This window comes from Salmo trutta, chromosome 32, assembly GCF_901001165.1.
Source record: "Salmo trutta chromosome 32, fSalTru1.1, whole genome shotgun sequence".
Classification (NCBI taxonomy): domain Eukaryota; kingdom Metazoa; phylum Chordata; class Actinopteri; order Salmoniformes; family Salmonidae; genus Salmo; species Salmo trutta.
Genome location: NC_042988.1, coordinates 37,673,814 through 37,701,279, shown reverse-complemented (window position 1 = coordinate 37,701,279; position 27,466 = coordinate 37,673,814). Strand labels below are relative to the sequence as shown.

General features: G+C 45.2%; 1 protein-coding gene across 1 annotated transcript; it reads right to left on the bottom strand.

Moving 5' to 3' along the window:
• Positions 1–17,514: 17,514 nt before the first annotated feature.
• Positions 17,515–22,106, bottom strand: LOC115171827 (actin, non-muscle 6.2). Its single transcript, XM_029728997.1, has 6 exons — positions 21,992–22,106; positions 21,384–21,510; positions 19,627–19,866; positions 18,925–19,363; positions 18,210–18,391; positions 17,515–17,976 (listed from the first exon to the last, which is right to left on the bottom strand). Exons 2-6 carry the CDS (start codon positions 21,507–21,509, stop codon positions 17,833–17,835), a joined length of 1,131 nt encoding a protein of 376 aa, XP_029584857.1. The 5' UTR covers position 21,510; positions 21,992–22,106; the 3' UTR covers positions 17,515–17,832.
• Between the last annotated feature and the right edge of the window lie 5,360 nt (positions 22,107–27,466).

Sequence of the window (27,466 nt, the reverse complement as noted above, 5' to 3'; positions counted from 1 at the left end):
CCATAGTACCCTCAAAGCTCATCACTAAGCTAAGGATCCTGGGACTAAACACCTCCCTCTGCAACTGGATCCGGGACTTCCTGACGGGCCGCCCCCAGGTTGTGAGGGTATGTAGCAACACATCTGTCACGCAGATCCTCAACACTGGAGCCCCCCCAGGGGTGCGTGCTCAGTCCCCTCCTGTACTCCCTGTTCACCCACAACTGCATGGCCAGACATGACTTCAACACCATCATTAAGTTTGCAGACGACACAACAGTGGTAGGCTTGATCACCGACAAAGACGAGACAGCCTATAGGGAGGAGGTCAGAGACCTGTCCCGGTGGTGCCAGAATAACAACCTATCCCTCAACGTAACCAAGACTAAGGAGATGATTGTGGACTACAGGAAAAGGAGGACCAAGCATGTCCCCATTCTCATCGGCGGGGCTGTAGCGGAGCAGGTTGAGAGCTTCACGTTCCTTGGTGTCCACATCACCAACAAACTAGAATGGTCTAGCACACCAAGACAGTCGTGAAGAAGGCATGACAAAGCCTATTTCCCCCTCAGGAAACTAAAAAGATTTGGCATGGGTCCTCAGATCCTCAAAAGGTTCTACAGCTGCACCATTGAGAGCATCCTGACTGGTTGCATCACATCCTGGTACGGCAACTGCTCGGCCTCTGACCGCAAGGCATTACAGAGGGTAGTGCGTACGGCCCAGTACATCACTGTGGCTAAGCTGCCTGCCATCCAGGACCTCTACACCAGGCGGTGTCAGAGGAAGGCCCTAAAAATGGTCAAAGACCCCAGCCACCCCAGTCATAGACTGTTCTCTCTACTACCGCATGGCAAGCGGTACTGGAGTGCCAAGTCTAGGACAAAATGGCTTCGCAACAGTTTTTACCCCCATGCCATAAGACTCCTGAACAGGTAATCAAATGGCTACCCGGACTATTTGCATTGTGCCCCCCCAACCCCTCTGTTACGCTGCTGCTATTCTCTGTTTATTATATATGCATAGTCACTTTAACAATACATTCATGTACGTACTACCTCAGTTGGCCCAACCAACCAGTGCTCCCGCACATTGGCTAACCAGGCTATCTGCATTGTGTCCCGCCACCCACCACCCGCCAACCCCTCTTTTACGCTACTGCTACTCTGTTTATCATATATGCATAGTCACTTTAACCATATCTACATGTACATACTACCTCAATCAGCCTGACTAACCGGTGTCTGTATATAGCCTCGCTACTGTTATTTTTCCACTGTCTTTTTACTGTTGTTTTTATTTCTTTACTTACCTATTGTTCATCTAGTACCTTTTTTGCACTGTTGGTTAGAGCCTGTAAGTAAGCATTTCACTGAAGGTCTACACCTGTTGTATTCGGGCCACGTGACAAATAAACTTTTGATTTGAAGTCACGCTTAAATTAATTTATGTTTATTCACGCCAGAGAGATTACAGACAAACAACACTTCATGTTTAGTCAGAAGCTCTGACAAGGTATTTCCCCCTCAGCATATTTGTACTATTGCTACGAGTTACACAAAGATAGCCAAGTGCATCCTTTCTCAGCAAAAGCGTTTGCTCCCAGAGACACCTGGCAGCCACAGTTTGGGCGTTCAGCCAATATTTTCACTTCCGCTGAGCAGACCTTGTGAGAGCAAACTTCAGACACCCTGTCTGTCTACAACAGGCACATGTCTAAGTATGCAACAGGTCAAACGTGTATAATAATTGAGATACAGTCAAATTCCACTACAATGCCACCCAGAGAATGCTAGGAGACAGTTGACTAATGCCAAAAAGACAATCATCACTTACAGCTGCCATGGTAACAGCACAGCAAATAGTAGCAGGGGGGACACTTCAAAACAAAGTCGGCAACAATACTCAACAATGTTGTTAATTAATTGTTGTAGTCTGATATTAAATCCATGACCTCAGCTGTGGCGGCAGCTACAAAAACAGTTTCCTTTATGCTTGATACTAGACTCTCTTTTCTCTCTCACACACTCTCGATCTCTTGCTCTCTCTCTGCCCTCTCTCCAAGTCCCCTCCCTGCCTGTGTCTCTCTCTCTCTCCAAGTCCCCTGCCTGCCTGTCTCTCTCGCTCTCTCCACCTCCCCTGCCTGCCTCTCTCTCCACCTCCCCTGCCTGCCTCTCTCTCCACCTTCCCTGCCTGCCTCTCTCTCCACCTTCCCTGCCTGCCTCTCTCTCCACCTCCCCTGCCTGCCTCTCTCTCCACCTCCCCTGCCTGCCTCTCTCTCCACCTTCCCTGCCTGCCTCTCTCTCCACCTCCCTGCCTGCCTCTCTCTCCACCTTCCCTGCCTGCCTCTCTCTCCACCTTCCCTGCCTGCCTCTCTCTCCACCTTCCCTGCCTGCCTCTCTCTCCACCTTCCCTGCCTGCCTCTCTCTCCACCTTCCCTGCCTGCCTCTCTCTCCACCTTCCCTGCCTGCCTCTCTCTCCACCTTCCCTGCCTGCCTCTCTCTCCACCTTCCCTGCCTGCCTCTCTCTCCACCTTCCCTGCCTGCCTCTCTCTCCACCTTCCCTGCCTGCCTCTCTCTCCACCTTCCCTGCCTGCCTCTCTCTCCACCTTCCCTGCCTGCCTCTCTCTCCACCTTCCCTGCCTGCCTCTCTCTCCACCTCCCCTGCCTGCCTCTCTCTCCACCTTCCCTGCCTGCCTCTCTCTCCACCTTCCCTGCCTGCCTCTCTCTCTACTCTTTATTTCTGTTTCACCTTGTTGAGGAGTATTTGCTCTACAGCAACAAACATGGGTTGAATTGTGGGAAATAGCACTGAGAAACAGATGAGATGAGTCAGCCAGGCGAGAGGAGGATCTGAGGCCTGCTAGTGTCCTATTGCACACACCTGTTCATGCAGGGACACAGACAAAGAAGAGACAAGCTCAGTCAGGCTACCCAATACCCTGAATATATACACACACCTGTTCATGCAGGGACACAGACAAAGAAGAGACAAGCACAATCAGGCTACCCAATACCCTGAATACACACACACACACACACACACCTGTTCATGCAGGGACAGAGACAAAGAGACTAGCACAGTCAGGCTACCCAATACCCTGAATACACACACACACACACACACCTGTTCATGCAGGGACAGAGACAAAGAGACTAGCACAGTCAGGCTACCCAATACCCTGAATATATACACACACCTGTTCATGCAGGGACAAAGTAGAGATTAGCACAGTCAGGCTACCCAATACCCTGAATACACACAATCACACACAAACATACCTGTTCATGCAGGGACAAAGTAGAGACTAGCACAGTCAGGCTACCCAATACCCTGAATACACACACACACACACCTGTTCATGCAGAGACAGAGACAAAGAGACTAGCACAGTCAGGCTACCCAATACCCTGAATACACACAATCTCACACACACACACACAGAAGATATCTATTGGCTCTCTCCTTTCAAACCCCTCTGTCTGAGTTGTGTGAATGTGTGGGTCAAACTGCCAGTCATTCTAGGGTATAAAAGAGTCTGCCCAGCTGCCAAGCCTCCAGCGCCGGCTGCCAAGGCCCCTAAACACGTCCTCCACTGTGTGTGTGTGTGTGTGTGTGTGTGTGTGTGTGTGTGTGTGTGTGTGTCCTCCACTGTGTGACTCTCCGTTTATATTCAGCATTATAAAATATACTGACAGAACACTGAGTCATCCACTATGACTGACACCCTGACATATCATCACTGTAAAAGCCCCTGGGCCACAAAGCACTCCTTTGATCAGACATTATGGAGACATCTTTAATTTCCTTAAAACAAATCCACAGGGTTATAGTGATGGTGAAAGTCGACAGCGCAAACTCAAAGCACAAAATGCACCTGGTGCAGAAGGTAAAGCCATGCTCATGTAACAGTGTTGCTCCTGTCCCTCTCCTCGCCCCGACCTGGGCTCCAACCAGGGTCCCTCTGAACACATCCACACAATTCACCCACGAAGCATCGCTACCTATCGCTCCACACAAGCCACAAACCTTACAGAGCAAGGGAAACAACTACTTCAAGGTCTCAGAGCGAGTGACATCACTGATTGGCACTCTACTAGCGCGCACCGCTAACTAGCTAGCCATTTGCAATGTATGTAAATGTACAGTCAAGGGGATTGTAGTTTGAGTGTAGAAAAAAAAGGTTATGGGAGGGATTTCTATTCTAGCCCTACCACCCAAAGTGGAGGAGTAGAGCGGGACAGAGAGACAGAGGTGATAAATAGAGAAGGGAAGAGAGAAAATGTAACTTAAATTGTCTAATTCAGCTGTCTAATCCACACAGAGAATTCACTTCATGCCCTGTTTGGTCTCCATGGAGACCCTCCTGAGTGGGGAGTATTTTCTCTGGTCTGACTGCTCCTGTCAACTCATAACTGGTATTCATTTTAATACTGTTTATGCTCCTCTGTTCTGATCAGATCAACGGCAGAAACAAGGCTGTGGTCAAGATCACCTAGGACACAAAACCCTAGCAATGAAGAGAGGTTGAGGCCAGTGTTTTCTTAATGTTCTCTTTGATTTGTCATTGGTCCTTTTGTCCATTCACATACAGGATCAATTCATGTCAACTTTTATATGGCCAACATGTCCTCTTCTCTTTCCCTATCCCAGAATACCTCTTTCATATGGCCAACATGTCCTCTTCTCTTTCCCTATCCCAGAATACCTCTTTCATATGGCCAACATGTCCTCTTCTCTTTCCCTATCCCAGAATACCTCTTTCATATGGCCAACATGTCCTCTTCTCTTTCCCTATCCCAGAATACCTCTTTCATATGGCCAACATGTCCTCTTCTCTTTCCCTATCCCAGAATACCTCTTTCATATGGCCAACATGTCCTCTTCTCTTTCCCTATCCCAGAATACCTCTTTCATATGGCCAACATGTCCTCTTCTCTTTCCCTATCACAGAGTAACAGTCAGTCATATGTGAGAGAAACTGATATCTCAGTCTTCCTGGTTGAAGATCTTGCAGGCATTCGCCTAGGAAGTCCACCACCACGACGTTGAATGCATTACAATTTAAACACACCAACCACCTGGGGGATAAGGCTTTGGCTCAGAGAGTCCAGTGGCTTAAAGTTCATAAATACACCCACAGCTTCATATCTGTCTTATACTGCCTGGGGCAGTTGTCCATAATGATAGTGCCTCTCCATCTCCACTTCCCCCTTCCTCACTACCCCCCGGATACCCACTTCCTTTGGTATCCAAACCACAGAGCAGGAGTACTGGGTTTAAGATGGCCCTTATCAGTGGTCTGTCCAATGGTATCAGCTTACAAGACAGCACTCTGTCCTCACACACATTCTGGAAGTTTTAATAGGTGATCAGAGCAGCTGCTGCAGACGCAGTGCTGATTTACTGCCCCTCGTAGGGGCTTAATGACTACAGGAGGCAGACGGCTCTTCAGTCTTTGATGTTATATGATCAGCTGGCCCCCTTGGAAAACACACACACACACACACACACGAAAACACACGCACGTGAATGTGCATGCCCGTAAGCACACACGCACACACACATTCCTTTCTTGGATCACTACTGTAAGTGGAGAAGTGAAAGTCCTATTGTTCTGAATCTGTCCACCTGCCCCTCCCCTTTCCTAGAACAATACTCTCAGAAATACTGCCCGCCTGCCCCTCCCCCTTCCTAGAACAATACTCTCAGAAATACTGCCCACATGCCCCTCCCCCTACCTAGAACAATACTCTCAGAAATACTGCCCGCCTGCCCCTCCCCCTTCCTAGAACAATACTCTCAGACATACTGCACTTTCAGCTCCTGCTAACATCCAAGACTACCATCACACTGTCTCTGTAAGCACTTAAAACACACACACACACCACTTGCGTTTCTTAAAACAAGTTGACAGGTGGGGCATGCTCAGGGGAACACAAGCCTTATACGGCACAAAGGCTCCCGATAGGCTTAGCACTTCAGCACCGACCAATTGGAATAGTTACGGAGGAGATTCTGCACTATTCACACCATGCCACCTCCCTCTTTGAGGTCAAGTGTCACCTTCTGTTTGCACTTCAAAGACATCAATATCCTCTTTCTCTCTGCACTCTGCACCTTTTCCAAGATGGCATAGCAGTCAGACGTCCTTTGTCCGCCTCTTGTCGTGTCCCATGTATATATATATTTACATCTTTTCTTCGCATATCTTTTATATATTTTTTTTCTAAAAACTCAACCTCAAAACACTCTCCTGCAACCCGTCTCACCAATTAAAAAAAAAAAGTATTATTTACCTCAAATCTGAAATCCACAACAGAAGCTAGCCAGAGGTTAGCCAGAGGCTGGCCAGTTCACTAGCTAACGTTAGAACTCAGCTAACCATGGTTGGCGGTCATCAGCTATCCCTTAGCTCGAAAAGCTATCGCCAGTTTTGTACAGCGCGACTCAGACAAGAGCATACCAGAAAAAAAAATTCTCTCCATATGCCCGGATTTCTACCGCAGGCTCTGGACATTTACACCTGGATCTTGCAGCAAGCTAGCTGCTACCCGAGTGACTATTGGCTAACGTCGGTCCCGGAGCTAACATCAATTATTCCAGAGCTAGCCAGCTGAAGAGTTCCATCAGCCACTCCTGGGCTACAATCACCTATCCGGACCCGTTTTACTGCCGATGCGGAGCCCCATCGGGCCTTCACGACTGGACTACCGATGTTATCTGCCCGAGGGTGTTATCCAACTGGCCCCTCTGTCGCGACGTAACCTGAACGCCCATCTGCAGCCCGCTAATTGTTAGCTGTCTTATCGGCTGCTATCTTAATAGGTCTATCGGACAATTTTCTTGGGCCACTATAACTATAACTATTTTGCCAATTGGACTGGTCCCCCCCACCACACGGAACCCCACTAATCTACAGACCTCTCTCCATCTTCTGCCAGCTTGCTACCTATGGCCCGGTTAGCTGTCTGAATCTCACTTGGACATTTATGATCACTCGGCTAAGCATGCCTCTCCTTAATGTCAATATGCCATGTCCATTGCTGTTCTGGTTAGTGTTTATTGGCTTATTTCACTGTAGAGCCTCTAGCCCTGCTCATTATACCTTATCCAACCTTTCAGTTCCACCACCCACACATGCTATGACATCTTCTGGTTTCAATGATGTTTCTAGAGACAATATCTCTCTCATCATCACTCAATGCCTAGGTTTACCTCCACTGTATTCACATCCTACCATACCTTTGTCTGTACATTATACCTTGAAGCTATTTTATCGCCCCCAGAAACCTGCTCCTTTTACTCTCTATTCCGGATGTCATAAACGACCAATTCTCATAGCTTTTTGCCGTACCCTTATCCTACTCCTCCTCTGGTGATGTAGAGGTGAATCCAGGCCCTGCAGTGCCTAGCTCCACTCCTATTTCCCAGGTTCTCTCTTTTGATGACTTCTGTAACCGTAATAGCCTTGGTTTCATGCATGTTAACATTAGAAGCCTCCTCCCTAAGTGTGTTTTATTCACTGCTTTAGCACACTCTGCCAACCCAGATGTCCTAGCCGTGTCTGAATCCTGGCTTAGGAAGTCCACCAAAAACTCTGAAATCTTCATCCCTAACTACAACATTTTCAGACAAGATAGAACGGCCAAAGGGGGCGGTGTTGCAATCTACTGCAGAGATAGCCTGCAGAGTTCTGTCCTACTATCCAGGTCTGTACCCAAACAATTTCAACTTCTACTTTTAAAAATCCATCTCTCTAAAAACAAGTCTCTCACCATTGCCGCCTGCTATAGACCACCCTCTGTCCCCAGCTGTGCTCTGGACACCATATGTGAACTGATTGCCCCCATCTATCTTCAGAGCTCGTGCTGCAAGGTGACCTAAACTGGGACATGCTTAACACCCCAGATATCCTACAATCTAAGCTTGATGCCCTCAATCTCACACAAATTATCAATGAACCTACCGAGTACCACCCCAAAGCCGTAAACACGGGCACCCTCATAGATATCATCCTAACCAACTTGCCCTCTAAATACACCTCTGCTGTTTTCAACCAAGATCTCAGTGATCACTGCCTCATTGCCTGCATCCGTAATGGGTCAGCGGTCAAATGACCTCCACTCATCACTGTCAAACGCTCCCTGAAACACTTCAATTAACAAGCCTTTCTAATCGACCTGGCCCGGGTATCCTGGAAGGATATTGACCTCATACCGTCAGTAGAGGATGCCTGGTTATTTAAAAAAAATGCCTTCCTCACCATCTTAAATAAGCATGCCCCATTCAAAAAATTTAGAACCAGGAACAGATATAGCCCTTGATTCTCTCCAGACCTGACTGCCCTTAACCAACACAAAAACATCCTGTGGCATTCTGCATTAGCATCGAACAGCCCCTGTGATATGCACATTTTCAGGGAAGTTAGAAACCAATATACACAGGCAGTTAGAAAAGACAAGGCTAGCTTTTTCAAGCAGAAATCTGCTTCCCTCAACACAAACTCAAAAACGTTCTGGGACACTATAAAGTCCATGGCGAATAAGAACACCTCCTCCCAGCTGCCCACTGCACTGAGGATAGGAAACTGTCACCTCTGATAAATCCACTATAATTGAGAATTTCAATAAGCATTTTTCTACGACTGGCCATGCTTTCCACCTGGCTACCCCTACTGCGGTCAACAGCAATGCACCCCCCACAGCTACTCGCCCAAGCCTTCCCCATTTCTCCTTCTCCCAAATCCTGTCAGCTGATGTTCTGAAAGAGCTGCAAAATCTGGACCCCTACAAATCAGCCGGGCTAGACAATCTGGACCCTTTCTGCAACCCCTATTACTAGCCTGTTCAATCTCTCTTTCGTGTCGTCTGAGATTCCAAAAGATTGGAAAGCAGCTGCTGTCATCCCCCTCTTCAAAGGAGGGGACACTCTTGACCCAAACTGCTACAGACCTATATCTATCCTACCCAGCCTTTCTAAGGTCTTTGAAAGCCAAGTCAACAAACAGATTACCGACCATTTCGAATCCCACCGCACCTTCTCCGCTATGCAATCTGGTTTCAGAGCTGGTCATGGGTGCACCTCAGCCACGCTCAAGGTCCTAAACGATATCGTAACCGCCATCGATAAGAAACAATACTGTGCTGCCCTATTCATTGACCTGACCAAGGCTTTCGACTCTGTCAATCACCACATCCTCATCGGCAGACTCAATAGCCTTGGTTTATCAAATGATTGCCTCGCCTGGTTCACCAACTACTTCTCTGATAGAGTTCAATGTGTCAAATCGGATGGCCTGTTGTCCGGGCCTCTGGTAGTCTCTATGGGGGTGCCACAGGGTTCAATTCTTGGGCCAACTCTTTTCTCTGTATACATCAATGATGTCGCTCTTGCTGCTGGTGAGTCTCTGATCCACCTCTACACAGACGACGCCATTCTGTATACTTCTGGCCCTTCTTTGGACACTGTGTTAACTACCCTCCAGACGAGCTTCAATGCCATACAACTCTCCTTCCGTGGCCTCCAACTGCTCTTAAATACAAGTAGCACTAAATGCATGCTCTTCAACCGATCGCTGCCCGCACCTGCCTGCCCGTCCATCATCACTACTCTGGATGGTTCTGACTTAGAATATGTGGACAACTACAAATACCTAGGTGTCTGGTTAGACTGTAAGCTCTCCTTCCAGACTCACATCAAACATCTCCAATGTAAAGTTAAATCTAGAATTGGCTTTCTATTTCGCAAACAAAGCATCCTTCACTCATGCTGCCAAATATACCCTCGTAAAACTGACCATCCTACCGATCCTCGACTTCGGCAATGTCATTTACAAAATAGCCTCCAATACCCTTCTCAATAAACTGGATGCAGTCTGTCACAGTGCCATCCGTTTTGTCACCAAAGCCCCATATACTACCCACCACTGCGACCTGTACGCTTTCGTTGGCTGGCCCTCGCTTCATACTCGTCGCCAAACCGACTGGCTCCAGGTAATCTACAAGACCCTGCTAGGTAAAGTCGCCCCTTATCTCCGCTCACTGGTCACCATAGCAGCACCCACCTGTAGCACGCGCTCCAGCAGGTATATCTCTCTGGTCACCCCCAAAGCCAATTCCTCCTTTGGCCGTCTCTCCTTCCAGTTCTCTGCTGCCAATGACTGGAACGAACTACAAAAATCTCTGAAACTGGAAACACTTGTGTCCTTCACTAGCTTTAAGCACCAGCTGTCAGAGCAGCTCACAGATCACTGCACCTGTACATAGCCCGTCTATAATTTAGCCCATACAACTACCTGCTCCTTTGCAGCCCATTATTTCTATTTCTACTTTGCGCTTTCTTCCACTGCAAATTTACCATTCCAGTGTTTTACTTGCTATATTGTATTTACTTCACCACCATGGCCTTTTTTGCCTTTACCTCCCTTATCTCACATCATTTGCTCACATTGTATATTGACTTCTTTTTCTACTATATTATTGACTGTATGTTTGTTTTACTCCATGTGTAACTCTGTGTTGTATGTGTCAAACTGCTTGCTTTATCTTGGCCAGGCCGCAATTGTAAATGAGAACTTGTTCTCAACTTGCCTACCTGGTTAAATAAAGGTGAAATAAAATAAATAAATAAAATAAACCCTGCATTACAGCTGGACAAACAACAGAAGAACGCAATGATAATTGTTCAACTGAGTGAAAACCCAACAGTTACTATACTGGCTTGAAATCTGGCCTATAAATGTAGCATCGGCCCCATTCTCCAATCCTCAGGCGATGGCGCTGGACTGTTGTCCTGTTCTGCTCACCAATAAGGATGTAATCAAAAACAGACTGAACAATCAACAAAATGTCTTTTATTGGGGGAAGAATGGATCTCAGAAGTGCATGAATTAGAGTGAAACAGGCACTGTGAATGATGCTCTGCTAACAAACCCAAGCCAAGTCATGGTCTCTCAATGCCAGATGAGAGAATGCCAAGCACTTCCTTCTGTAAACAATCTAAAAGACAAGAGTGGGAAAATGACTAGAAGAGAACTACAGAAGAGCCTGATTGGTACATCTACTTCTTTTCTGTAAATACATTGACATCAGTTTGTCGGTGAAGTTAGGCTCAATGGGTGTGTGGGAAACAAGGAACACTTGTATCTACTTCTACACAGACAGCCAGCCAGACTGGGGCTCGAGCTCACGATAGGGGATGTCTAGGGGACCTGGGATGTGATACACAGCCCCCATATTAAAGACTAGCTCAGATTTGGTTTGGATGGCAGGAGTAACATCATTCAGATGGCAGGAGTAACATCATTCAGATGGCAGGAGTAACATCATTCAGATGGCAGTAGTAACATCATTCAGATGGCAGGAGTAACATCATTCAGATGGCAGGAGTAACATCATTCAGATGGCAGGAGTAACATCATTCAGATGGCAGGAGTAACATCATTCAGATGGCAGGAGTAACATCATTCAGATGGCAGGAGTAACATCATTCAGATGGCAGGAGTAACATCATTCAGATGGCAGTAGTAACATCATTCAGATGGCAGTAGTAACATCATTCAGACGGCAGTAGAAGCATCATTCAGACGGCAGTAGTAACATCATTCAGACGGCAGTAGTAACATCATTCAGACGGCAGTAGAAGCATCATTCAGACGGCAGTAGAAGCATCATTCAGATGGCAGTAGAAGCATCATTCAGGTGGCAGTAGAAGCATCATTCAGGTGGCAGTAGAAGCATCATTCAGGTGGCAGTAGAAGCATCATTCAGGTGGCAGTAGTAACATCATTCAGATGGCAGTAGTAGCATCATTCAGATGGCAGTAGTAACAACATTCAGATGGCAGTAGTAACATCATTCAGATGGCAGTAGTAGCATCATTCAGATGGCAGTAGTAGCATCATTCAGATGGCAGTAGAATCATCATTCAGATGGCAGTAGTAACAACATTCCCATTCACAATAGATCAAGGCGCTACAAACTATAAAGGACAGGTACGATCCTCAGCGTGTAATGTTTGGGATGTTTTCCCTTGCTGTCCCGCTGCATGCTACTGTTCTGACCAGAGACCTGCTAGAGGCCTGCTAACACAGTACCGCCATGAAGTGGCTTGGGCGGTGACGTGGTGTAAGGACAACGACCTCATGCTCCACGCCTCAAAAACCACAGAGACAGACATAGACTACAGAATAAGAAAGACCCACTCTGAGCCCGTCATAATCACTGACCAACCAATAACCCTGACAGATTCTTTACAATTCTAGAGAGGGTTGTGTCGAAAGCCTCAAAGATCAGACTAGAGAGGGTTGTGTCGAAAGCCTCAAAGATCAGACTAGAGAGGCTTGTGTCGAAAGCCTCAAAGATCAGACTAGAGAGGGATGTGTTGAAAGCCTCAAAGATCAGACTAGAGAGGGATGTGTTGAAAGCCTCAAAGATCAGACTAGAGAGGGATGTGTTGAAAGCCTCAAAGATCAGACTAGAGAGGGTTGTGTGGAAAGCCTCAAAGATCAGACTAGAGAGGGTTGTGTTGAAAGCCTCAAAGATCAGACTAGAGAGGGTTGTGTGGAAAGCCTCAAAGATCAGACTAGAGAGGGTTGTGTTGAAAGCCTCAAAGATCACTGGCTGGGACCTTCCCTCTATGAGCTCTCTGTACACCAAGCACACCTCCAAAGTGTAGAAACAATCATCAACAACCCCTCCCATCCAGCCAATTACCTCATTCAGCCCCTACCCTCTGGTAGGTGCTACAGGTCATTGACCACCAAAACTGAACATTTTAAAAGCAGGAGAACCAGCACAATTTCTCGGTAACCTCCCTACAGGAGAGCCAGCATTTCACTGTGACCCTACAGGAGAACCAGCACCAGCCTCTGTAACCTTCCTACAGGAGAACTAGCACCATGTCTCTGTGACCTCCCTACAGGAGAGCCACCATTTCACTGTGACCCTACAGGAGAACCAGCATCATGTCTCTGTAACCTCCCTACAGGAGAGCCAGCACCATGTCTCTGTGACCTCCCTACAGGAGAACCAGCATCATGTCTCTGTGACCTCCCTACAGGAGAACCAGCATCATGTCTCTGCGACCTCCCTACAGGAGAACGAGCACCATGTCTCTGTGACCTCCCTACAGGAGAACCAGCATCATGTCTCTGTGACCTCCCTACAGGAGAACTAGCATCATGTCTCTGTGACCTCCATACAGGAGAACCAGCACCATGTCTCTGTGACTTCCCTACAGGAGAACCAGCATCATGTCTCTGTGACCTCCCTACAGGAGAGCCAGCATTTCGCTGTGACCCTACAGGAGAACCAGCATCATGTCTCTGCGACCTCCCTACAGGAGAACCAGCACCATGTCTCTGTGACCTCCCTACAGGAGAACCAGCATCATGTCTCTGCGACCTCCCTACAGGAGAACCAGCACCATGTCTCTGTGACCTCCCTACAGGAGAGCCAGCATTTCACTGTGACCCTACAGGAGAACCAGCATCATGTCTCTGCGACCTCCCTACAGGAGAACCAGCACCATGTCTCTGTGACCTCCCTACAGGAGAACCAGCATCATGTCTCTGTGACCTCCCTACAGGAGAACCAGCACCAAGTCTCTGTGACCTCCCTACAGGAGAACCAGCACCAAGTCTCTGTGACCTCCCTATAGTAGAACCAGCATCATGTTTCTGTGACCTTCCTACAGTAGCACCAGCCTTGGAATCAGCATGGGAGGAGTAATACGCTGTATCACTGGACCACAGAGTATTTATTTAATTTGACAGTGTCTGGTTGTGGAAACACAGTTAAAGCCATGGAGGAGAAATGCAGTGGGAGCCAAGTATGTCCAGCCCCTGTAACATGGCAGCTGTCCTACATAAACCTCTGTGAATACAGGGGAGCAAGATGTTGGTACAGTCCACACACAAAAACATAAATGTGTGCATCTGGGCGCGCACACACACACACACACACACACACACACACACGCACACACACACGCACACACACACACGCACACCTGCCAACACACCTGCCAGTGTAATTCATGTGGTCATTTTTCTTACATGAAAGAGACAGGCTTCTGTCAGAGCGGAGGGAGCCGCTGAGGCCACAGATGACCTTTCCTGTCTGTCTGAGCCGGTGAACAGAGAGGAGGACAATAACAGGAGTGCTGCTGCTGCTGTCCCCTTAAGGCCTGTCTGGGCTCGCCCTAAAAGACCACCATTCTATCCAGACCTGGGTTCATTTAGTATTGGTGTACTTTCAAATACTGTGAGTGTTCAATTGAGCCTGTCTGGAGTGCCAGTTTGCAGGCACTATTCCATTGACTCCGGTTTGTCAGGAAAGCTCATTCAAGTGCAGCTAAAGTATTTGGAAGAAAACAAATACTATTTGAACCCAGGTATGTCTCTATCTACACAGGGCTCCCACAATCATTCACAACCAGGTATTTAGATCCCAGAGGTTTTTACAACAACAAACTAGGAGTATGTTGTATTGTGCCATATGTTAGAGTTAATCGTTTGACCCTGAAAGTAAGTGAAATAACCTGCTCTGTTTGCATGACCGCTTTTGTCTTTACATCACAGGAGGCTGCTGAGGGGAGGACGTCTCATAATAATGTCTGGAATGGAATGGTATTGAACACGTGGAAAACATGTGTTTGATGTGTTCGATTCCATTCCATTGATTCTATTCCAGCCATTACTATGAGCACGTCTGTGCTTTACACGCTAGACAGAAAAAAAAGGCTTTAACAAGTTGGCGTACAATAAAAACAAATGACAGCTCGCAAAACAATTTGCTGTTAAAACTTGGCATTAAAAGAGCTGACATTTACGGAGGCTAATTTAAATGACTGTAATTTAAACAGGTAGATAGCATGAGCGGGTGGCTGAGTGAGTGAGTGAGTGGATTTGTGCGTGGGTCTAGGCTGGGCTGGGTGAGCCTTTAACAGGCTTGTGGGAGGGCCATCCTGTAAATGAATGAACAACTTGGTTAATAGGGTCACAGACCACAGACATGCTAAGGAGGGAGATTCCCAGCCAAAGACGCCCTTTTAAATCCCATCTCCCAATGTTAGTGCAGTCGCGGAGACCACATTCAAGGTAAACGCTGCAGATGGCGTCTCAATCTGAAATGACCTTTAAATGTCAACCGCGCTACAACGTGGATCTTCCATGGTCCAGATTGAATCTTGGCCTAAGTAACAGCACATCTCAACACATTTCTCCTCCTCTGCTCCTGCCTGGTCTACAGGGGTGGCAGATGGAGGGGCTACAAGCTTACAGATGAAAGAGGAGAGGAGGCATAGAACCTCTATTGTATTTCCTTTATTCCTGGCTTCCTACCTCCTCGCTTCCTTCTGAAAACCCATTGGATGAGAAGGTCAGAACATTGGATGATAAGGAAATGCAATTGAGATTCTCCCTATGAATATTCTGGGTCTCACATTCAAGGTGTCATTTACCTTTGAGAGAGAGAGAATTGAAGTGAACTGAATTGAGAGAGAGACAGATAAAGAGTGTGAGAGAGATCAAGACAAATAACGAATATAAGATTAAACTGGTAATGCACACAGGTTTCCAAACACAGTGGTTGGGTAACCCAGCAGGAGAGAGTGATGAAGAGAGGGGGGTTAAGGAGAGAAGAAAGCCACTGTCCTCATTAGCTCATTGAGACCTTCATCTGCCAGCAGTCTGGTCACACACCTCACAGTACATTAGAGCATTCCAGAAGTCAACAATACAACTTTATAGTACCACACACACACACTTAGCCTACACACATATACACATGCACGCACACACACTCACACGTATGCACGCATATATGCTCAAACACACACACACACACGGATGCACTCACACAGTGGGGTACTCAGGGCGGCAAATAAAACAAACAGGTCATTCCCAAACTCCAGCTTAATTCTCCTTTCAGACACTGATCTAGGATCAGACAGCAGGAACAAGTACTTTTTATACCTGCAAACTCGACAGACAGCAAAGTTATGAATCATAATTGATCAGCAGTTATGTAGTACTGTAGGAATGCAACATGCCTGTGGTCTGCCCCAAATTACACACGCTTCACTTGAGTTGGTCTCTGTGTTGATTGACATACCAAGGGATATTTTTATACTGAATTCCCTTTAAAAGCATTTTAGACAGTAGGTATAGTGTACATGGAACTATGAGTGAGGTTCTGGTCACCAAGAATATTCCGAGATAGATCCAGAGGAGCAATGCATTTGAGAGCAGATATGCCATTTGTCCATTGCTTTGTTTTATTAATTCACAGGTGATATTTATGGATGATTCTATCATTGTTTGGGGATAAAAGTTTAAATTAAATATTCAATGACATCAGCACATAATTGGAGCTGTTATCCAAACGTAAAATCCAGTAGATAATTCACTCATCCTTTACCTCATTTTCAGAGAAAATGTTAATGAACTCACCAAATTGTCTCAACGATCTCATACCCCACAAGGGGCCAAAGCCTCATGGATTTTCCTCAAAAGGATGGAAAACAGCTAGTTGGGTGTGAAACTGTCTTCCGTCGCCCCTTAATGTGCAAGTGTATACTCGTCAGATGTCATGATACATCAGAAGTGTCCACTTAATTTGAGGGCTGAGGGGATAGGGTGTGTCTTAAGTGTTTGGACCTCAAACACCGTAGGTCATGTGACAGAACGTGAAGACAGCACTGCCATCTAGTGGACATAGCATGTAAATCAGGGATCTCCAACTATGGTCCTGGAGTCTGTGCAGGTGTTACTTCCAGGACAAACCCTAGAGCTGTTCTATAGGACCATTAAATCACACCCATCTGGTGTCCCAGGTCTAGATAAATAATGAAAATCAGTGGACCTGGCTTCGAGTTCCAGATTGAAATGTGCCTGCCGTATGAAGTCCCACCAAGTTGACCAGCGTTACCCATGCCAAAACAGGCTTTGGGTCTAGCGAGCTCTTTGGAAAACTCACCTGCTTTAGTCTGGGATTTAATTACTGTCACCAGGTGTCTTAGCACTGGTGTAGAATACACACCTGCAAAGCTTGTCATGACCAGACCCTCCTGATAAAATAATTAGCTGTCTTATGTTCATGGCATCACTGATGTGATTAGAACAGCTACTTCTGTTCATTAGCATGTACTCCTGTCAAAGACAGTGGGCTTTCAGTGTACATTATTGAAGTGGCTTCTTCACCTTGCCTTCATCTACACTGATGTCATACCTGGCCAGCACATCAAAGATCTGAGAGATGAAGCCATAAACGTGAGGTTCAGCCAAGAGAATATAATGAGAACTGTTAGAGTCACCCATTTGATATTCTAACCTGCAGTGGGTTCCAGTCAATGACAAATACATGAAGGCATCTGATCTGCCATGACAAGAAAGTCAAACATGTCACTTTCCAGTAGAAAGAAGAGGCACTAGTGCCAACCAGTGGACAAAGCCAGAATCTCACAAGACTTGTTCCCAAATCACAATCTGAACATAAGACTTAATGTTTCAAATACAGACTACACAGAGTATCATGTTACGGTGAATGTTTATTCAATGGCCCAGGAGCAGATGTTACAGCAAGACGAATAGTAACAAATACAACAAGGCAGAATGTCACAACTCTAACAATGAGCCTACCCAGAAACCACCCTGTCACTCCCCCCAGGACACCATGTAGAACTGAAACAATATGGCTTCATCTCTACCGGTTAGGATACGTGGAATTCACTTCTACTCATCTGATCATTTTAGAGCCACACAAATGCTTAGGGGATAGGGGCAAGGTGTTGGCTTCTGGACAGGAGAGCCATCTGCAATAACAAACACTGAGGTTAAGAGGCGAGGCTTTAGAAACATTTGCGGTGGACGATAGATGGGCCGGATTCCTCGTATTCCTGCTTGGAAATCCACATCTGTTGGAAGGTGGAGAGAGAGGCCAGGATGGAGCCACCGATCCACACAGAGTATTTACGCTCAGGAGGGGCAATGATCTGGAGACCAGAGATTTGAACATATTCATTAGTAAAACAGGGAGGTCATCTAAAGTTGTTTTAGTGCAGAATACATTAATAAATGTGATTTCTGATCATGATCTTATGAAAGTATTGGAAGCCAAAGAGAGATCAACTGACGGGGAAAAAAATATATATATATTTGGGCTAGTCGAGAGATGACACTTAATGCCCATGGGCTGAAATTCAGAGAATCACACATGAATGCCCACCTTAATCTTCATAGTAGGGGGTGCCAAGCCACTGATCTCCTTCTGCATTCTATCAGCGATGCCAGGGAACATGGTGGTTCCACCAGAGAGAACAGTGTTGGCATACAGGTCTTTCCTGATGTCCACATCACACTTCATGATAGAGTTGTAGGTGGTCTCGTGCACTCCAGTGCTTTCCATTCCTACAAAAGCAAGCATGCACATGTTGATGGCAACCCTAGGAACAGAAATTAACAGGCCTACAAGTATGGCTCTTTTAATGAGGTCAGTGAACACACAACTGTCAAGAACCTTAGAGCTCCATAGGATTCTGAAAATGGTTTGTGTAGTGGTGAATGACCACTGAGCTGAGTAACATTGTCTAGACAAGAACATTTGTACATGTATTAAAGAGCAACTCCAGTGGCCGAATGCAACCTTTGTCCGCTGATTTTCAAAAACCACCAAAAATTGGGTGATTAGTGCTTATGAATATTCATATTAATATACAAATAAGGGTGCATTTTGAGTGTGATCTTACCAAGAGGAAACATTTTCAGAGCCTCCATTTCAGTAGTGGATAGAAATGTATGAGTCAAAGCCCCAAAATGTCACATTTCACCACCATGTGGATTTTAGGACTAGAATTACTATAGTCACCAACCATAGACAAATGGCTTTTAACATGAAATTTTTTAGCTAAAGTTCCTCTTTAATACGCAGAAAAACATCTCACCAATGAAGGACGGCTGGAACATGGTCTCAGGGCACCGGAAGCGCTCGTTGCCGATAGTGATGACCTGTCCATCAGGCAGCTCGTAGCTCTTCTCCAGAGAGGAACTGGAGGCGGAGGTCTTCATCTCCTGCTCGAAGTCCAGCGCCACATAGGCCAGCTTCTCCTTGATGTCGCGCACAATCTCCCTCTCGGCCGTGGTGGTGAAGCTGTAGCCACGCTCAGTCAGGATCTTCATCAGGTAGTCCGTGAGGTCACGTCCGGCCAGGTCCAGACGCAGGATGGCGTGGGGAAGAGCGTAGCCCTCGTAGATGGGCACCGTGTGGCTAACGCCATCCCCGGAATCCATCACTATTCCTGTGGTGCGACCAGATGCGTACAAAGACAGCACGGCCTGGATACCTACATACATGGCTGGGCTGTTGAAGGTCTCAAACATGATCTGGTAGAATAATAGGTGGGAATTAGGACTATGCGAGACCCTTTATCAAAAAAACATTTTAAACACCTACAAATACTGCTAGGAATGTGAGGCCCACCACTAATCAATACCTACCCTCAGGCAAGGTGAACAGAGTAACCCTGTCTACTGCTCTACATTCTGCTAGTGGATGAGGAGTCTTCACATGTAAATAAAGAGGCTGGGTTTATTTACTACTGCCACAGGGTTTCATTTGTAAAAAACACTAATGCCCCCACTATTACCTGGGTCATCTTCTCCCTGTTGGCTTTGGGGTTAAGTGGGGCCTCCGTGAGCAGGACGGGATGCTCTTCAGGGGCCACACGCAGCTCATTGTAGAAGGTGTGATGCCAGATCTTCTCCATGTCGTCCCAGTTGGTAACAATGCCGTGCTCGATGGGGTACTTCAGAGTCAGGATGCCTCTCTTGCTCTGGGCCTCATCTCCCACGTAGCTGTCCTTCTGTCCCATGCCCACCATCACACCCTGCAGGGGAAAGAGATTACTGTTACACTTTGTCCCTGCATTACGCATAAACTCAAGTTACAATACAGAAGTTGTTTTCATCAAATGTTGCCTGTATGTTTTATATACACACACACATCACAATCAATTTCTTAACTCATGAAATCACAATCTTCAGTTTTAGGCTACCAATATATTATGCTTTTGTTAATGGGTTTGGGGAGGGGTGTCCCTTTTTAATGAAGCAATTTCTGGCCAATATTTGTCCACTTAGTGGACCTCTTGGATCAAGAGCACCCCAGAAGGAAGAGTTCTGTATAGCCTCTTCAAACTATCCCAAAGTCAAATACAGATAAAGAACATTACCAAAAAGTGGACACATGCTCATCAAACATCTCAATTCCAAAATCATGACTATTTATATGGAGTTGGTCCCCTCCTTTGCTGCTATAATAGCCACCACTCTTCTGAGAAGGCTTTCCACTAGATGTTTGAACATTGCTGTGGGGAATTTCTTCCATTCAGCCACAAGAGTATTAGTGAAGTCAGGCACTGATGTTGAGCAAATAGGCCTGACTCGCAGTCAGTGTTCCATTTCATCACAAAAGTGTTTGATGGGTTGAGGGCCGGGCTCTGTGCAGGCCAGTCAAGTTCTTCCATACGATCCACAGACCATTTCTGTATGGACCTCGCTTTGTGCACAGAAGTATTGTCATGCTGAAAGAGGAAATAGTCTTCAACCAAACTGTTGCCACAAAGACAGGCGCACAGAATCATCCAGAATGTCATTGTATGCTGTAGTGTTAAGATTTCCCGTTATTGGAATTAAGTGGCCGAGCCTGAACCATGAAAAACAGCCCCAGACCATTATTCCTCCACCAAACTTTAGTTGACACTACGCAGTCGGGCAGGTAGCGTTCTCCTGGCATCCGCCAAACCCAGATTCGTCTGTCAGACTGCAAGATGGTGAAGTGTGAGTCAGGACTCAAGAGAATGTGTTTCCACTGCTCCAGAGTCCAGTGGCGGTGAGCTTTACACCACTCCAGCCAACGCTTGGCATTGCGCATAGTGATCTTAGGCTTGTGTGCAGCTGCTTGGCCACGGAAACTAATTTCATGAAGCTCCCGACGAACAGTTCTTGTGCTGACGTTGCTTCCAGGGGCAGTTTGAAACACGGTAGGGAGTGTTGTATCAGAGGTCAGATGACTTTTACATGCTTCAGCAGTCCCATTCTGTGAGCTTGTGCGGCCTACCACTTCACAGCTGAGCCATTGTTGCTCCTAGACATTCCACTACACAGTAACAGCACTTAAGAGTTGATTGGGGCAATCTCTAGCAGGGCAGAGACGACAAATTGACTTCTAGGACAGTGCCACGTTGAAAGTCAGAGCTTTTCAGTAAGGCCCTTCCGACAACGTGTGGATGAAATAGCCAAATCCACTAATTTGAAGGGGTGTCCACATACTTTATAGCCTATATTAAACTATATAGCCTATATTAAGTGAATCCGATATCTAAGAGCCCAGTATGGTTCCAACCTGATGTCTGGGTCTTCCAACAATTGAGGGGAAGACAGCACGGGGAGCATCATCCCCTGCAAAACCAGCCTTGCACATGCCTGAACCATTGTCAACCACCAGTGCAGCAATATCATCTTCAGCCATTCTGTAAAAAAGAAAGAAAGAAAAGAGGATTAATGAATCAAGGCCTAAAAAGCAAGAACAGAGCCAAACAATTGCCTGGTGTAGGGTATATCATCAATACATGCCACCAATTACTACAGTATAAATGTGACAACTTAGAGGTCCTCATTTGTAAGTGTACACATAGTCAACTGTAATTCGTAACAATTAGTTAAATGTTTAACCACAGTAACTGTTAAAGAGCACTAGTCTACTAGCAGAACTTGTAAAAACAGTGGAATTGAAACTAATACAATCATTTGGAACAAAGCAAGAACTCCAGTGCAATTTATTCTCTCAATATATGGCTCCGATTCCAACTCAAACACGTATTCAGACAAATCCAAGCAAAGCTGTATTTCAAATCAAGTGATTTTAACCAAGCTAGAACAAACAAATTTAACGATACAACTCGACATTTCAGATTAGCTTTCCTAAACGTGGGGAGAGTGGCGTTTGCTTACCTGTCAGTTAGGATTTCTCGTCAAGAATCCGGGAATGATTATGTTCTCCACAAAGTGTGCGTGACATCCACATTTCAGCAGGAGACTATATACCTCCTTTTCTCCCCAGCCGTGCATCATCCTCCGCCTTCACGTTCACCTGCTCACACCAAATATGGGCATTGTTTTCAGAAAAAGACACCGGATTGGATTGGGAGGTGTTTTACGGTGGAAGTGACTGACGGTTGTCAATCCCAGGGTAGACGACATGAAAGATGGATTGGAAGGAAACAGGTACATGTTGGGTTAGCCTACAGGTTTTCGGTCATTTAGATTCAGTAGAATTTGGAAATGTAAGAGACGTGGTTGAATGTGTTAGCAGGCTAACACTTTATCAAGTGAATCCACATTGTGGAAAAGACAATGGGAAAAGAGGACTGGTGCGCTCATATTGTAGAGACAAAAGTAGCCGATAGGGCGCGATCAAATATCATACCTCTATGTGCCCGATCCCATCGTAATTTATGAACATGGCTTGATTATGTTTTGTTTTGTTAAATAAATGTTTGCCCAACTATTCTTTTGAAAGATCAGCTGTGTGTCATGCATTGCATTGTATTGCATCAGATCTGCGCACCCTGGACCAGAGTGTTGCATCGCAAGTTTGACGAGAGATGGGCATAGGTGGGCTATGCTGCCCTTCATAGTCTGTAGACATTCATCAAATACATATTAGACCATGTCAAATACGTGACCTGTGCTTAGTTATTCAGTACTTTACAATGCAACCTCAAAGCACCTAGTATACACAGGCAGCCTAATTCTGATCTGATTGGTCTAAATACCAATAATTGGGCAACATATCAGAATGTGGCTGCCTTTGGGTTTAAAATCTGGTATAATTGCTCCCGAAATACAGGCTAGCAGAAGGCTATTATTGTAAAAAAAAAAAAACTCAATGTGTGAGAGGACTGTACTTGTCTTTGGGGCTATAATTGGCTAACAGGTAGTAGTGGTGTGTGTGTGTAAAATCACTGGGGAAGCCAAACCTATGTGTTGTGATAATTGCGTTGTTTGCTCTATAACATGTTAGTTCATATGCCTTGCGGCCGTGATATATAGGCCTAATACCCTGACTACACCGCTCGCGTCGCAAAATAAATGTAGAAATCTATGTTATTCAATTATTGCACCCACACTGCTCGAGCGAGTCAACGAGCGTCTGCATTGCCAAGGGCTAAAATAGAAGTCATTCCTATTTCTGACGCAGATCACGCTGCAAGTCCTGCCTCTCCCATCTCCTCATTGGTTTATAGAAGCAGGTACCCACGTGCCATCTCCTCATTGGTTATACCCACTGGGTGATTGAAAGACTAACTGTGTTGTCGGTTGTCGTGGGAATACTATGAAAGCTTAGATGCCAATCACCATATAAATTCAACTATGAAAAAGCCTGGAAGGAGGAGAGATGACTAGAAATGATTCGGTTGACCGTTTTATGTGTGGATTAATTGTCGGAGTAGAGAACCTTGTGCATTTCAGGTAAAATAACAACCTAATGTTTATATCCCAGGACAAATTAGCTAGCAACAGCAAGCTAGCTAAATAGGACAAATTAGCTAGCAACAGCAAGCTAGCTAAATAGGACAAATTAGCTAGCAACAGCAAGTTAGCTAAATAGGACAAATTAGCTAGCAACAGCAAGCTAGCTAAATAGGACAAATTAGCTAGCAATAGCAAGCTAGCTAAATAGGACAAATTAGCCAGCAAGTGCAAGCTAACTAGCTAAATTGCCATAAATGTTTAAAGCTTTTCGTCCTGTCCCCAAATTAATGTCATTGGTTCAGTTTGTTTTGATATTTTAACCTGCGTGTCGTGATAACGTTTGGTGTAGGGGGACAAAATAAATGTATGCACGGTGTCGCACGATGGCGCACACGGTTTGGGTTCCGTGTAAGGTCGAGACAAAAAGAAGACACAGTGGCTGAATCAATTCAACAACACCTTTGTTTCATCACAAAACCGGAGAGCAACCTCTCTCCGGTGAAGTCCACAAAGCATACTGCATTTAACAGACAGTTACATGATCTACAGCATGGTCAAGCAAGTTAATGTTTCCAACATTTTCGGACTACTAAACAACTGTTGGTTTAGATTTAGAACCACAGTGAGAGTGTGTGTGTGCATTTGTGCAAGTAGAAAAAACATGTTGACTCTACTTGTAGAGAAATGCCAATGCCATCCTCCTCTCTTTCATGTTGACGAAACAGTCTATGACACTGTCATACAGTACACACTTTTCGTTTTTGTTTTCCTAGGCTACCTGGCTAAAAAGCTTGCTCGCTAGCCTAACTTCCTTTCATGGGCAACGATGTGCCGCTAGTTAACGTTAGCCTACTACAGTACATTAGCTACATATTGAACTTCCATCCTCTCAGGCCAGGGGCACAAAGTATGAATTAATGGTTGGATCAGAATCACCGTTATAATCATTGATCAGTAAGGAGAAATAAGTAAAACCACAAGTCCAAATCCCTATCTCCATCCATGGGTAATTTAGGAAAGGGCCAATTTTAGCTAGTTAGCTAGCAAATGGAGGACAACAGCACAACGGGATACAATTCATGTTTCTGTCAATTATGTTTTGCTTTTTATGTGAAATCCAAAATGGATTCCCTTTACACTTTTTTTGGGTGTGCCAGGACCATTCACAGTTTAGCTCGCTCAGTTTAGCTCAACGCTGATTGGCTATTATTTTATCATTTTTTTATCAAGGCAGGCCAAATGCTCGCTGGCTTCCCTTACATTCAATGCTACGGGCGGAAAAAATGTTGACCAGACAGCATCAGATAATGGCCGTTGTTTCGCTCGCTCGGATGCTTTCTCCGGTGAGATTCGTTCAGCCTCTTGCGAACTGAAGGACATTTATGTATTTTTTTTATTGGTCAATGTTTTGGGAAAGCCTGACTTCCCTTGCCATCCATGAATACACGCACTGCTAACAGGGGTAGTAAACTGCTCAACCTGCTTAGAATTCTAAACTCGTACAAACTAACTTCGCTATAGGCCTACAAATAAACTAGTTATTTACCAGTGAAATTGTATTTAATTGTATTGAACCTTTACTTAAGCAGGGAGTCATGCTGAGACCACGGCCTATATTGGAGATGAGCCCTGCATGACCACATCAATCAACAACAATTACACTATACACACTAATTACACAATACATGAGAAGCAAACACAAAACAGGAAAAGCAAAACACAATCATATGTTCAATAAAAAGACCCTCTAACATCCGCCTGAATTGCCTTAGAGGCACCAATTCAACTTTTAGGACTTTTGGAGGTCATTCCACAGGCACAAAAAACTAAAAGCAGATTTACCTAACTCGGAAGAGATTGAAGGGATCTCTAGGGTTAGCCATTCATGACTCCGGATCTAGTAACTTATACGTCTGAAGGTTAACAGTGAGGTCAGGTATGGTGTAAGTTTATGCAAGAGGGCTTTCTAGACAATGAGACTTCAAGGATGGCCAGCCTACTTTCTGATGCAAAATGTAATGATGTGTACTGAACCTATTGCCTGTAATATTTTGTATTTTATTTAACTACACAATGCGCTGTGATGAACTGCGTCCAATGGCTTCAATACAGTGGCAGCTGCATTCATATAAACGCATTCATATAAACGGTATCGCAATAGTCAATAACTGGAATAAATGATTTGTTTTCAGCTATTTAACGAAATAAATGACCTGTTCCTATAGAAGAAGCCTATTTCAATCCTTAATTTCTTAACTAACTCATCAACATGCTTTTTGAAACACAGCTTTTTGTCAATTCAGATTCCCAGATATTTATTCGCGGGGACACGATCAATGAGGGCACCATCCAAAGTATATATGCATAAATCATCAGATAATCCTTTTATTTTTTATGAATCGAAACCAAACTTTTTGCAGCATAAATGTATCTTCTGCACCATTTCCTCTGCTGGATGTTCCTCATTATAATCCCTTATATTAATTATAAACTGGGTGGTTCGAGCCCTGAATGCTGATTGGCTGACAGCCATGGTATATCAGACCATGGGTATGACAAAACATGTATTTTTACTCCTCTAATTACGTTGGTATAGTTATAATAGCAGTAAGGCACCTCAGAGGTTTGTGATATACTGTATGGCCAATATACCACGGCTAAGGGCTGTGTCCAGGCACTCCGCGTTGCGTCGTGCTTAAGAACAGCCCTTAGCCGTAGTACAGTATATTGTCCATATAAAACCACATCCCCTCAGGCCTTATTGCTTAATTAGAACATATAAAACATGGGTCTACATAGCTCACAGGAGCTGTGTAGTAGAAACAGGAGATATTTATTCTGGTGCAATTGACATATAACCTTTAACCTAAGGGGAAGAAGCGGAAGCTCTTTATTCAAGGGGTTATTTGTCACATAAATGGAAAGTTTTTGTGACAGAAGAACCTGTTTAGTAGTAAAGAGGATTCATGTCTGTGTACGTACTCTAATGGTCTTGCTGGAGACACTTTCACAGTTATAGTCAGTCTGGCTTCAGAAAAAATTGATCTATAGATCTGTGTCATATCTATGCATGAATTGAGGTTTCCCATTTTAACTTCCTTTTCTAAAATGCAGATATTTTCCTGTGTATGACCACTAAGGGGCAATGCAGTTCAATCTACCGCAGACCTGGCTACCTACCAGATGGTCGTCACCGTAGTTACCACAGCCACAAAGTCATAAACCCCACCTATTTCTATCATTTTTACGATAGACAATTTTGACTTTGTGGCTGTGCTATCTAGTGGAAACCCTACCAGAGAGCGCTCATCTTACCGCTGTCCCCCACCCAGTCAGCAACGATGGTAGTTAATGCCGTTTTAGGTTATCTGCTGTGTGCCTCTCCATGTTCTGTGGTCAGTAGTAGCCTACATGGGACTTCATTTCCCACGTGCTCATCAATGTGATGGGTTGCTGCAGTGATGTATTACAGCGTGTTCATAGACATCCAACAATCTGTTGTGCCACATAAGGTGTTTGAGAGCTGGCGCTTTGTAGGGCTACTTGCAGAGCAATCATTGTACAATTTCTCCATCCCGGCCGTCACAGTTTTGGCATCTAGTCTGGTTTGTATTGCCTTACAGGACTTCGCTGCTGTCGCTTCCCTATCTCACTCTCTGACAGTTTTTAAACTGTTAACGAGGATGACGTGCTGGGCGCTTTAAATAAGTAATTTTAAAGATGCATATCTCCTACTAACATATCTCCTAATACTAACATACAGTCCATTCAGAAAGTATTCAGACCCTTTGACTTTTTCCACATTTTGTTAGGTTACAGCCTTATTCTAAAATGGATTAAATCGTTTTCCCCCCTCATCAAGCTATAGATAATACCCCATAATGACAAATCAAAAACAGAAATATCACCGTTATAAGTATTCAGACCCTTTACTCAATACTTGTTGAAGCA

Excerpts from the sequence above, each read along its gene's own strand:
- LOC115171827 (XM_029728997.1), bottom strand. The coding sequence starts at position 21,509 with ATGGCTGAAGATGATATTGCTGCACTGGTGGTTGACAATGGTTCAGGC. Across the intron at positions 18,392-18,924 it reads GTTCCAGCCGTCCTTCATTG|GAATGGAAAGCACTGGAGTG; the intron begins GTGAGATGTTTT and ends TTGCTTTTGTAG. Across the intron at positions 17,977-18,209 it reads CCCCTACTATGAAGATTAAG|ATCATTGCCCCTCCTGAGCG; the intron begins GTGGGCATTCAT and ends TCTGGTCTCCAG.